This window comes from Xiphophorus maculatus, chromosome 8 (assembly GCF_002775205.1).
Source record: "Xiphophorus maculatus strain JP 163 A chromosome 8, X_maculatus-5.0-male, whole genome shotgun sequence".
Lineage (NCBI taxonomy): Eukaryota > Metazoa > Chordata > Actinopteri > Cyprinodontiformes > Poeciliidae > Xiphophorus > Xiphophorus maculatus.
The window spans coordinates 1,483,489-1,496,345 of NC_036450.1; the positions used below are offsets into that span (position 1 = coordinate 1,483,489).

The 12,857-nt window shown below is 45.0% G+C and overlaps 3 protein-coding genes across 7 annotated transcripts; 1 reads left to right on the forward strand and 2 right to left on the reverse strand.

Moving 5' to 3' along the window:
• Window positions 1–1,614: 1,614 nt before the first annotated feature.
• Window positions 1,615–4,148, reverse strand: thap1 (THAP domain containing 1). 3 transcript variants are annotated; one of them, XR_002753118.1, is made up of 4 exons: window positions 3,991–4,148; window positions 2,767–2,959; window positions 2,185–2,682; window positions 1,615–1,957 (listed from the first exon to the last, which is right to left on the reverse strand). XR_002753118.1 is itself a non-coding variant. In XM_023337799.1 (3 exons), exons 1-3 carry the CDS (start codon window positions 4,059–4,061, stop codon window positions 2,305–2,307), a joined length of 642 nt encoding a protein of 213 aa, XP_023193567.1. In that variant the 5' UTR covers window positions 4,062–4,148; the 3' UTR covers window positions 2,166–2,304. The 3 variants fall into 3 exon arrangements, 2 of the variants coding, with proteins under 2 accessions (XP_023193567.1, XP_023193568.1); XM_023337799.1 differs by lacking the exon at window positions 1,615–1,957 and having other exon boundaries at window positions 2,166–2,682; XM_023337800.1 differs by lacking the exons at window positions 1,615–1,957; window positions 3,991–4,148 and adding an exon at window positions 3,849–3,961 and having other exon boundaries at window positions 2,166–2,682.
• A 455-nt stretch (window positions 4,149–4,603) lies between these two features.
• LOC102226783 (uncharacterized protein DDB_G0283697-like) lies at window positions 4,604–9,348 on the reverse strand. 3 transcript variants are annotated; one of them, XM_023338570.1, is made up of 3 exons: window positions 8,975–9,348; window positions 8,298–8,865; window positions 4,604–7,448 (listed from the first exon to the last, which is right to left on the reverse strand). In XM_023338570.1, exons 2-3 carry the CDS (start codon window positions 8,829–8,831, stop codon window positions 7,260–7,262), a joined length of 723 nt encoding a protein of 240 aa, XP_023194338.1. In that variant the 5' UTR covers window positions 8,832–8,865; window positions 8,975–9,348; the 3' UTR covers window positions 4,604–7,259. The 3 variants fall into 3 exon arrangements, with proteins under 3 accessions (XP_023194338.1, XP_023194339.1, XP_005809827.1); XM_023338571.1 differs by having other exon boundaries at window positions 9,097–9,347; XM_005809770.2 differs by having other exon boundaries at window positions 8,298–9,343.
• Window positions 9,349–11,087: 1,739 nt separating this feature from the next.
• LOC102223929 (perforin-1-like) lies at window positions 11,088–12,038 on the forward strand. Its single transcript, XM_005809759.2, has 2 exons — window positions 11,088–11,172; window positions 11,468–12,038. Exon 2 carries the CDS (start codon window positions 11,479–11,481, stop codon window positions 11,863–11,865), a length of 387 nt encoding a protein of 128 aa, XP_005809816.1. The 5' UTR covers window positions 11,088–11,172; window positions 11,468–11,478; the 3' UTR covers window positions 11,866–12,038.
• Window positions 12,039–12,857: the final 819 nt, after the last annotated feature.

Sequence of the window (12,857 nt, forward strand, 5' to 3'; positions counted from 1 at the left end):
CCGTGACGACCGACAACTCACAGTGACGCACAGAGACCGGTTCTGTCTGCTGGGTCAGTTTGGACCAGAACCAGAGCCAAAACCAGAACCAGGAATAGAACCAAAACCAGAGCCAAAACCAGGAACAGAACCAGAACCAGTAACAGAACCAAAACCAGGAACAGAACCAGAACCAAAACCAGAACCAGGAACAAAACCAGTAACAGAACCAGGACCAGTAACAGAACCAGGACCATTCCTCCCAGTCTACAGTCAGGATTTTCTGCCAGTTGCTATTTTCACCATTTATACTATTCATCTGTTGGTTTTCATAACCTTCATACTTTTATAATATTCAGCTTTTTATTCATTTTTTTATAGAAATGGGGAAACTGCTCCATCCTGTGGCAGAACTGAGAATTACAATATAAAATGTCCGCCGTGTTTCACAGTGGATGTTTCTGGCTGTCATGGAGGAAACGAGGCAGCGGCCATTTTGAAGTTGGGCAGTTTAACAGCTGGGAATAATTTGAGTTTTTGACGTTTCTCTTCTCGTGCTGCCTGCAGCGTGTTTTTTATAGCCACCGTGCTAAACGATGCCTCCAAACAAATGTTGAAATATGATGTTGGATTTAATTCACGCTCCGGTTTTATCAGAAGGATCCGGAGAACATTTCTGTCCTTTTCAAATTTTAGGCTTTACGTGAGTTTTTTTTTTTTAAAATATGAAATATTTTACTGTAACCCAGCATGCTAGTGGTAGCCTCAATGCTATCATTAGTATTTTAGCTAGTTTTAGCTTTTACCTGGGTTCTTCACACTGCATGGACTATTTCTTACCTTTCTGTAAATTCAAACACTTTTGCCATTTTCAGCATTCAGATTTTCATAGGAAATGTTCACTTTCTCAGTGTTTCCCAAGCCTGGTCCTCAAGGCCCACAGTCCTCCATGTTTCAGAGGTTTCCCTGTTTTAATGTTCCTGATTCAACTGACTGCAGTTCAACAAACGCCTGTTAATCCGTCATCACTTGAAATCAGCTGGACTGAAGCAAGGAAACACCTAAACCCTGCAGGGCAGTGAGTCTGGAGGACCAGGGTTTCTATTATTCTGATGTTTGTCCAAAATCAACATGCACAGTGGTTTATTTTCCAGCCTTTTTATTTTGACATGTTCATTTTCTGAAGACTTTAGATTTGAATTGGCCACTTTGGGGATTGAACCCGTGACCTTGGCATTTCTAGCGCCACCCTAAAACAAAAACATCCAACAAAGTGGAAAAGAAAAAATCCTGAAGGGAAATTCACAAATAAATCAATAAATTCTGTTTTTTTAATCTTCTTATCCAACACAAGAAAAAGATATTAATAAAAAATTATCTTCAATTTTTTTCTTGCTTAAGATCAAAAATCAAACGGAGAGAAAAAATCTTTCAAAAATCACGAGATTTTTTCACTTCTTATAAAAAAGATCCAGGTATTTTCCACTTTGTTGTTTTGCTGTAGAAATTAAATAAATATTTTTATAGTCAGAAATATTTAATTGAAAAACATAAATGATAATTTTTTCACTGTCATTTTTAAATCCCCTCCATCAGGAAAAACTAAACATTTAAAACTAAAATCTGGACTTTTTGTTTAACTTTTAATGTTAATAGAAAAATAAAATTTGGTCAGACTTAGAAAATAAATAAAATAATAATAATAATTAGCCTTTTTTCCTGACATATTTTGTGAATCCTTCCAGCTCTTCCCTCCATCAGGTTTTATCCTCCATTAAAGGAGAAATCTGTAGAATAATCCAGTTTGTGTTTCATGCACGACTCGTTTCTGACTCACAGCTCTCTGCTGCCACCTGCTGGCCGGGCGAGCCGCTGAACCCATGAGGAGGAGGAGGAGGATGATGATGATGATGATGATGATGATGATGATGATGATGATGATGATGAAGTCCTCAGGGTGCACTTACTTTCCTAGAAACTTTAAACACAGAAACAGGTAAAAACTTTCAGAAGAGTTCACACCCAACAACTACGTTTCAACCAAAACGTTTAGTGAATGGAAATCTGAAAAGTGTGGTGTGCATGTTTATTCAGCCCCCATTTTAAATTGCCCCAAATTAAAAAAAGATTTGGAGGTCTGGATGATTCTGGAGTTTTGTCTGAATAAAAACCATAAACTCATCTTCAAATCCCTCATTTATTTACATTATTTTACATAAAGCAGCTGCTGGTTGTGCAGGAGGCCCCACTGCTGCTGATCGTCCACGTTCCTGAAGTCCAACAAACTGTCCAGCTGGTCAGAGGGAACCCTGGTTCTGGTTCTGGTCACTGGACCCCCTTCAGGGTGTGGTAGAGGTGTTTGGGTACGACCACGTAGCGGGCGGCGGGCGGCCCACGCCCGGCCCGCGCCCCCCGCCCCGCCCGCAGCCTCTTGAGCTGCCGCTGCTGCCGGCGGACTTTCTGCTGCGCCGTCTTCAGTTTGCGCCGCAGCAGCTCCAGCTGCTCCTCCAGCTGCTCCATGCGCCGCTTCTGCTGCGCCGAGTCCTCCGCCGTGTAGTTATGGTCGCCGCTCACCGCCGCCGGGTCGCTGCGGCCGTCCGCCGGGCCGCCGCCGGCCTCCTCCACCGGCGCAGGGTCAGAGGTCACCGGCAGGGAGAGCGGGAAGTCGATCTCTGAGGAGAACGGGTTCTCTAGAGATTCTGACTGCAGGAGAAAAACAGACAGAAAGAGACGGAGGGACGATGAGATGGACGATCAGACAGAGCACCGGCCCGTGTGACCTCTGACCTTCATGCTGAGGCCGAAGCCGAACAGTGAGGGCACGGCGTTGTCCTTCAGGACCCGGTTGTTGCATTCCCTCTTGAAGCAGTCCTGGCTGAAGTGCTGGGAGCAAATGTTGCTGTACTTAGTGGGCTTGAAGTTGCTCCTCCTCATCGCCGCCACCCACTTCCTGCAGACGTCCGGCCGCGCCAGAGGAAACCTGAGCAGGCCCAGACAGGAAGGGCGGCCATGTTGGTCACTGACTGTCACTGTTTTAATTGTCAGAAATGTTTATTGGAAAGTTGTTTATAATTCTAAACGCAGGATAGAATATTATGTGTTTTTCACACAATATTTCCCTCACTTTAACTTAAACATTCATATTTAGATTTATTAACACTTTGGATTAACTGAGAGCTCTGGAAATGTTCATTAATAAAAAATAATCCTCAAAAATAAGACTTGTAAGCCTAATAACTGTCTACATAGTGTAAAATAACCCTATTTTCATCTTTTACGAATAAAATAAATACTTTGAGTCACAAACTGCATTTTAAACCGACTTTGACGTTTTGTAGTGCTGCTGTTTTCAGACCGCAGCCACATTGAGGTGTTTTTTATTTTACCTCTAAAAAGTAAATGTCTCGGTGTTATTACACTGTCACATGGAGTAAATACTTTATATAAACACCAAACGGTGTTTCAAGTACTCTCTACTAAATGATAAACAACACATTTCCGGTGTAATAGGTGTGAGTAACACAGATTTAATTAAAAGTGGCTCATTATCTTTAAATACGGTAAAACAGACAAATTAATTTTAAAAAATCTGTAGGCCATCTACCCTGAGTTTTACGGCTCAGTGTCAAAATAAACAAAAAAACCTAACTTGGGATGCGTTTACGCCTCGTAAAATACATTGTCTATACTGACTTACCGATAAAGTTATCAAATTCAATCAACCATTATCAACATCTTTAACTTTTTAAGAGCTCAGAAACAAAATTAACTAAACAAAATGACCAAAGCTTGAAGCGTCCTATAGTTATCTGATTATTGACTCGTAATCTAAACATGAGTTTTACATTACGAGGTGTAATTGAACACACCATGAAGTTGCCGCCTCCACTACACCGTAACAAGCCGTATAGAAGCGCGAGAAGATTTAAGGGGGTGGCCGCAGGTTTCTATCGGCTATAGCGATAGCAGCTAACGACTCCCGGCGCTCGGACCTGGTTCCGGTCCGCTTACTTGTGGAATGAGATGTCCTTGTCTTTGTGGTACCGGTTCTTACAGCCGTACGCTGAGCACGTCTGGACCATGTTTCAGCCCAAACAGCAGCTACTTCTCCCGGGTTAAACTTCGCTGCTCTCCCCCTTCACTATCCAAACAAGGCTTCACCGCCAGTAACAAAGATGGCGGCCAAGGTCCGGTCACCTGACCTCCGTTCTTACATGTGATTGACGGAGACTTCTCCACACAGAACAAGGACTTCTTGAAGCTTTCTTATGACTTTAATAAATATTTCATCCACACTAAGACCAAATGTTACTAATTTTAATTGTTTTTCCGATATTTATCTTTTCTGTGAGACAATTTCTAACAAATCTAATCCAATAAAACAGATGGTCAACTAAACAATAAAGCAGTTCTATAAAAGACAGTTGTATTAATTCAATTCATAAGAATATTATTTATCCCAGAGAGAAATTAAGTTTAATGACTCCCATCATCCAAGTATCTTCATAGAGACAATGTGGATGTTGCTGCTGTGGGCAGGAAGCAGCTCCACAAGCAGTCAGTGCTGCAACAATCTGAAAAGGCCTCTGTTTTTAAAACAGAGAATAAAAACAGAGCAGTGTGGTTCGGTGTGAAGCGTTTTTATTAAGCAACAGAAACACTGAAAACCAGCGTAAACTCGCTTACATCCTGCGTAGAAACTGTTTCGGTGAGTTTGTCCCTAAGAGCTTCCGTAGACGGACCCCAGCTGTGATGAATCTCCAAACTGAAACATCAGAAACGGAGAAGAAAAATCGAGGAGTATGGGACGTGATTTGTAAAGTTTTTAAACGAGCTCACAAACGCAGCGCTGCAAAAACCAACAGAACGGTACAGAGTGTATTTCAGATGTATTTACATTAGTTATTAATGCTGATATGAAATTAGAAGCTTTAGAAGCAGCAGAACCAAACAGGATCCGACCCGTTTGCTTTAAGTCCTTTTAGGATTCTGCCTTAAATGACTCAGTTTTGCTCTTTTTAAAAGATTCCTTCTTTACTTCCTGCAGCGGATCGGATCTGATCCGACGTCCTGCAGGCAGAATCACTAAAATGTTTAAAACTTTTATATTCCACCTTTAAAACGCGACAGAAGATCTTCACATTCCACCTTTAGGTTTTTCTTAGATGGTTCCAGCCGACAGAAACATGAGGGAGTTTAAAACTGCAATGCGCCGCCCAGCCTGCAGGGGGCAACACCGCCACCCTGCAGGGGGCAACACCGCCTGCCCTGCAGGGGGCAACGCCGCCCAGCCTGCAGGGGGCAACACCGCCACCCTGCAGGGGGCAACACCGCCGGCCCTGCAGGGGGCAACGCCGCCCAGCCTGCAGGGGGCAACACCGCCACCCTGCAGGGGGCAACACCGCCACCCTGCAGGGGGCAACACCGCCTGCCCTGCAGGGGGCAATCCCGCCCAGCCTGCAGGGGGCAATACTGCCACCCTGCAGGGGGCAATACAGCCTGCCCTGCAGGGGGCAATACAGCCTGCCCTGCAGGGGGCAACGCCGCCCAGCCTGCAGGGGGCAACACCGCCACCCTGCAGGGGGCAACACCGCCACCCTGCAGGGGGCAACACTGCCACCCTGCAGGGGGCAATACAGCCTGCCCTGCAGGGGGCAACACCGCCCGTCCTGCAGGGGGCAACACTGCCACCCTGCAGGGGGCAACACCGCCTGCCCTGCAGGGGGCAACACCGCCCAGCCTGCAGGGGGCAACACCGCCCGTCCTGCAGGGGGCAACGCCGCCCAGCCTGCAGGGGGCAATACTGCCTGCCCTGCAGGGGGCAATCCCGCCCAGCCTGCAGGGGGCAACACTGCCACCCTGCAGGGGGCAATACAGCCTGCCCTGCAGGGGGCAACACTGCCACCCTGCAGGGGGCAATACAGCCTGCCCTGCAGGGGGCAACACCGCCCAGCCTGCAGGGGGCAACACCGCCCGTCCTGCAGGGGGCAACGCCGCCCAGTCTGCAGGGGGCAATACTGCCTGCCCTGCAGGGGGCAACACTGCCACCCTGCAGGGGGCAATACAGCCTGCCCTGCAGGGGGCAACACCGCCCGTCCTGCAGGGGGCAACACCGCCCAGCCTGCAGGGGGCAATACCGCCCGTCCTGCAGGGGGCAACACTGCCACCCTGCAGGGGGCAACGCCGCCCAGCCTGCAGGGGGCAATACCTCCTGCCCTGCAGGGGGCAACACTGCCACCCTGCAGGGGGCAATACAGCCTGCCCTGCAGGGGGCAACACCGCCCGTCCTGCAGGGGGCAACACTGCAACCCATGAGCGAACTGAAGTAATGTTTCCATAATTATGTTTGTAGAAAGCCTAAGAATGGGAAGTGATACCTTCACAGTGATGATGAGGAGGATTCAGGGTTAAAGGTCACAGGAAGACCTGCGATGGAAACCTCTAAATAAATGCTGACTAATCATAAAAACTCAGGTTAGCTGGTTATAAACATCTGTTCATGTAGCTGACTGAGCCGCCAGCTGAGGCTCAAACCTTCTGTGATGTCATCAACGATTCATTAATTCATATTTTAACTCCTCCCACTTTAAACAATGCATCCTGATTGGATGAGAGCTCCAACCAGGAAGTCGCTAGCTAAACGCAGAAATTAATCTGTCGGAACGTCTCTGGGGTCATGACCTCTTGACCTCAGAGGGCTGGAAAACCTTCTGCAAATAAAAACTGAATTCAGATCGGTCAAAATACTGGTACCGAGGTTCTGCAGAACTGGACCGGGCTAAAATATGGTTTCAACAGAACCGAGACAGAAACCTTCAGAGCCGCAGTTTGATTAAAGGAACAGGAAGTCGGGTTTATGTACACATGACCCGGTCAGACAGAACCAGGCCTGGTTCTGGTTCCTGGTCTGGTTCTGCGATTCTGGAACAAATGAGTCCAAAAAGCCTGGAGAGCATTTCCTAAACGGGTCAGAACCCCGAAACGGTTCTGGAGTCCCGGTCCATCCCCTGGAGGCCGGGACTCTGTCACGCAAAGCATCATGGGAAGTGTAGTCACGGCGATGAAGCTCCGCCGCTGAGCTGCTCCGCCCTCCGACCCAGATCGGTCCTGTTCCGATCAGATCTTCATCAGAACCGACTCGTTCAACATCCTCTTCCTGTCTGGGTCCGTTTCCATAGCAACCGTCGTGAAGGTCCGGCTCGTCGACTGCAGGAGGAAAAACAGAGAAGAAGAAAGCGACAGTTTGAGTTTTTGGTTCCGACGTTCGGACCCGGGACCGGCTACTCCTTCTCATCCTCTTTGTCCTCCTCCTCTTCCTCCTCCTCCTCCTCTTCGTCCTTCGTCCCCTCGTCTCCACCCTTCTGCTCCGCCTCGTCTCCATGTCTGTCCCCGCCGTTCTTTTCCCTGCCGTTCTTGTCTCCACCATTTTTGTCCTCGCCGTCTTTGGACTCGTCCTCGTCGTCAGAGCCCTGAAAACACAGAAGGTTTCCGGTCAGTACCGGTTCCTCACCCGGTTCTGGTTCAAGATGTCTGATCTTCATTAATAAATGCTAAAGACATGAGCTGATGCTGTAACACCTTCTGCCCCCTGCTGGTAAGGAGGCGTAAAGCTCCATCAGCAGAACCTCAGTAGCTGTGTTTACGTTACAAATGAGGTCAAAACTTTAATATTACGCTAATTTCTAAAAAATACAATATTGCAAATGTTGCAAATGTTTCCTATTTCTATAAAATAAGAAACATTTAAATATGCTTAAATGTTTGAATATGAGTGAGTCATAAAAATCCTGCGCTATCGTTCTTATTGAGAAACTGAGTTTTCTAAATCTGTGATTCCATTAAGGAAATTTATTTTTCTAATTCCAGTTTGAGAAGTTTTAAGGAAATGGCAAATGTCTGGATGGATGAGTGAACAGTTGGATGGATGGATGGATGGATGGATGGATGGATGGATGGATGGATGGATGGATGGATGTTGCACATTTCTGAAATTATTTGTTTTATTTTAAGTTTTCTGACTGCTTAGGAACTTTATTTTGGTAAACCAGAACTTCCTGTTTCCGGGGAATGAATATGACGTCACACATGGATGGATGGATCTTTGCATCCCTCCATCCAGTCAACATGGCCGCCTCACAGTGAGGACTAAGGAAGCGAAGGAGCCTGATTGGGTCTCAACCAGTTTCCATGGCAACCATCTGTAAGTCCTACCATCACAAACATCAACAGTTTGTTGAGCTGGTGGACTTTAACTGGACCTGGGCGGTTCGACATGACTCTCTGCAGCCTGGCGGTGGCAGCATGGTGCTGTGGGGTACCTGCTTGACCCGGTTCCGCCTCCTGTTGGGCACGCGGGCCTTCATCCTCCGGGACAGCGCCAGCAGCTTGTTGTGCCGCTGCCTCCGCTTCTCCTTCTCCGCCTCCTCCTTCCGCTTCTCCTCCGTCTGCTCAGAGTCCGACTCCTCCTGCCTCTGCAGCCGGCTCCTCTTCCGCGGCTGGCTGCTCCTCTTCGGCTGGCTCCGGGCCTCCTCCTCTTCATCGTCCTCTCCGCCGGGGCTGGAGGAAGAGGAGCTGTCATCGCCCCCCAGGAAGGAGCGCTTCCTGCGGCTCACCGAGCGGCTGTCGTCGCTGGAGCTCCCGCCGGACTCGCTCCAGTCCCGGTCCGCCTGCTCGCTGTCCTCCTCCGGGGAGCTCTGGAAGTCCGACTGGGACCCGGAGGAGGAGGAGGAGAACGAGCCTTCATCGCTGTCGTCCAGGATGGAGGCGGGAAGGCCGATCTGGCGCTTCTTGGAGGCGGCCACCTTGGTCTTCCTCATGGAGGCGAACATTTTCCGCTTGTAGAGGCTCTCCATGTCCGCTGCTGCTGCTGGAGCTCAGCCACGAAAACTAATCAAAAATAACAAAAATAACAAAAACAGCGCCGGGGGTCAAAAACAAGCTACAGTCTGCGCATCAAAACATCTGGAAAAATAAACAACATGGCGCCCAGATTAACCTCCAGGAACGATTATTCCCACTTTTCTTCTCCTAATCCTTCTTCTGTAATCCTGACACCGGGAATTTTCTCCTTAATCCTCCGTTTTTTCTCAGATTTTCCCCCTGCGGAGCTGCGTTTACCTGGATTATTGTTGTAGCTTCTGATCCTTCTTCTCCCGCTGGATCTATGCTGCGCGGAACAACAGCGCCCCCACAGGCCAGTCCGGGAAACTACCAGAACCGTCCCAGCAGCCAGACTCAATCAGCTCTGTAAGCGGTTCCGATCAGGCCCAAGTTCACATTCACATGTTTACTTTCACTACTGTTCGCAACATTTACCCAACTAATGAGATTATTAAAATAATATAACATGTAATTAGATTATTTAAACAGAAAAACATAAATAAATGAGCTCAACCTGTAGGAGTTTTACAGGTTTTTTTCAGAGATGAAAATATCTTTTTTAGATTTTTTGGAAGGGTTCATAAGAGTTTATGAAAATGTTTATTTAAATATAACATAAACGTTTGCATTTTGTACAAGCATTGTACATTTTATTGACTTCTTTTGAATAATCTGGTACAATGAATAAATATTTCTTAACAAAGGGGAAACTTCTATGCACAGTTTTTATCCAATAGCATTCCAAGACTGAACAATAAGGTTCAATGAATATGGATAAAAAGTAAACAAGAAAAGTCAACATTTGTACATTTCTTTGTGTTTTAAATGTAGTAATATTCCAGAACTGGACCTTATAAGGGTTAAAACAGATTAAATTTATAAGTTAATAACAGCTACATGTGCAACATAAACATGGAAACAAATGAACATTTATTATTGGTTCTGTCTGCAGGAAGCCATTGACTTTTTCTTTACATCTGCACTAAGTTTTTACAAACATAGATGTTGACTTTATGGCTATAACAGTGGAAAAACTTTAACTTTTGAAACTAAGACATTTAATAGTTTTTGTAGTACTTTACTGAAATTTGCTCTTTTCTTCAGTGACCACATAGTTTGGTGAAAACTTTTACTTCTTTCATATCAGATCAAACTAATTATAACACAATAAATGAATGGTTTTTGGAGATTTTTAACACCATCAGTAAAAGTTTATAGTTATTTTCACAGGATGAGTTGAAGCAAAAACTGTTAGATTGAAATGAATAAATATTGGAGCAGATTTAATCGTTTTCATTCTCTTCCTGAACTTCAGGAAAAAGTTGTGAATACTTTTGGTGTTTGTTTATTAAATATTAATTTAGTTACTTCGCAGTTATTAATGAAAACATTCATCTTTATCTGTATTCTGTTTTTGTTTTTCTGCATGCCTACTGGTCCTGTTGCAATAATAAATGATTTATTTATCATATAATGTGTTTCCGTACATCAGTTTACTGACAGTCATTTGAACTGAAGGATGATCTGGACTGTTTTTATTTCATTTAATCAAACATCTTTATCTATTCCACCTTCATGTTTACAGTGCTGCCAGTAAAACCACAGGGAAATGGAGAACTGGTTCCAGTATCTATGCAGTAAAAAAGATTCATCAGGCCTTTTGTTCCTGATTTATTGTAAAGTGGGATTAAATTTACTGCCCTCATAATTGACTCTTTGACCTTGTAGCTTAAACTTTACCTTGTTGTTTACGTCAGACCTGCACTGACCTTGTTTTGGTTTTTTGCTGACTAAAGTTTTTTGTCAGCATCCTGCATCAGACCATGTCTGACTATTGATCTTAAACATGATGTTCAAACTTTGTCTGAATATTTATCACACCACTAAGGCAGCTGCAGTTCCACACGCTGCACAAGGCGAATTTTCTCCCTGCTTGTGAGGCTTCAGGCCCCAAAATGTCTCTGCACGCCCCTGGATCCATGTTCAATGTTCTGATTTGATGTGGCACCTGGACAGGTGAGCAAACATTATCCCCGGTTCCAGGTTTGACTGGTAAACCAGAGTTCTTCATGTCAGCTCTGTTATAAAATAATAAAGATTTCCTAGAAAACAAAGACTGGATGTTTAGCAGCAGTTAATGTTTCATTGAAGGTTTTGTTTTGTCAAAGTGATAAAATGTCAATGCCTTCTCTGAACACAACAACAATAAAGTAATAAAGTAAAATCAGAGGTGAGTGAGTCTCCTCCTCTGCTCTGGTCTTTATAAGGAGGAACCAGAGCAGAAGGAGGTCAGATCTCTGATCACCTGTACAGGTAAAACTTCTTTCTCATTTCATTGACTATTCTCTTCCTTAGTTTCCAGAAGTGATGAACGGCTTTACTGTTGTTGCTTTTTGATGTGTTAGCCTGCTTCGTGTTGTTAACACAGGTCCATCCCTCCTTTAAGGGTTTCATCCTGATGGAGTAGTTTAGTCTTACAGAGGAAAGGAACTGAAAGCCAGAGGGAGTTTGAACAGTTCAGTGTCAGAGCAGCAGCAGTGGGTCAGATGGTGTTTCCATCAGAAACAACTCAAACCCTGATGATAATCTGAAGTTGTGTTGTCTGCAGCTTCCTGAGTCATGGCCTCCAGCCTTCCTCTCATCGTCCTGCTGCTCTGCTGTGTGAGCCTGGCTCACTCATACCTGAGCGTCAGCAACATCAGGGCCCAAAATCTGCGGCCTGACAAGTACAGCAAACCGGACGGCTACGTGAAAGTCTACTATGGATCCAGGATTATGGGTCAAACGTCTTTGGTGAAGAGCAATCGAAATCCTTCCTGGTCACAGAGGTTTAATTACTACAGTGCCATGGTGGGTGGCAGCCTGACGGTCAGAGTTTACGACAAGGACGTTGTCTTCGATGATTTTCTGGGAAGTTGCACAACTAAGATCGAGAGGGGAACCTACAGCGCCCGGTGCAATCTGAGCAAAGGAGGAACCTTGTATTTCACCTACAGCTTCAGTTGAGCGGAGTGTTGCTGTCCTGCTTCATTGTGTGGCAGAAATAAGTTTTACATCACTGCATATGTTTAGGAAACATGAATGATTGTATCAAGTTTCAGATCAATTATGAAAACTAAAAGGATCAAAATATTCAAATGTCTGAGCTGAAAGTAAGAAATAAACGTATTAAACCAAAATGTATTGAGTCTTCTTCCTTGTTGGAGATGAAATAGAAAATATTTCCAACAGGAACATTAAAAGACGCGGGTTGATAGCAGCTCACCGTGGCTGCATAGCAACCGTCTCTAAGCAACCGTGACGGGGGGCGGGGCATCCTATTCAGGTACCAAAACCTCCTCAGCTTTCCTGCAGCTCACCTTTCGAAAGACGATTGCTTCCTGGGTCCTCTGACCTGAACAAGCTTCTTCTTTACCAGCGAAGTGTGAAGTTCAGAAGTTTACATACCCTGGCAGAAAAAGACAAACCCAATGACTTCAATCAGGTTTAAATGCTGTAATTACTAAGTTTTGTTCTGTGACATCAACAAACTAATATTTACCTCAGAAATTGTATATCTTTGTTATATTTTTCACCTAGCTGGCCCGATGAAGCAGGTAGATTATAGTGGATTATAATCTATAAACAAAACATAATAAGTCATGGCTAATGTTGCAGAAGTTTCTCAAAACACAAAACGTTTGGTTTCAGCTAAACTCCTCAAACTTTCCATGAACCGTTAGACACAAGATATCTACTGAAACATGCTAACGTGATTAGCTGGTGATCTGCTTGTTCACTAAGCTAGCTAGAGCTAATAAACTGTAGCTAACGCCATTTTCAGGAGGTAACACAGGTAACAAATAACACTGAAACATTTCTGCTGATAAAAGTAAAAACGGGAATTAATGGAGAAAAACTATTTATAATAAGAACTACATGGTGCCTTTAAAAAGCTAACAAAAACAAACTGAAAATACAGATTACAACTTTCTTTGTTTTAACTGACAGCCATCTTG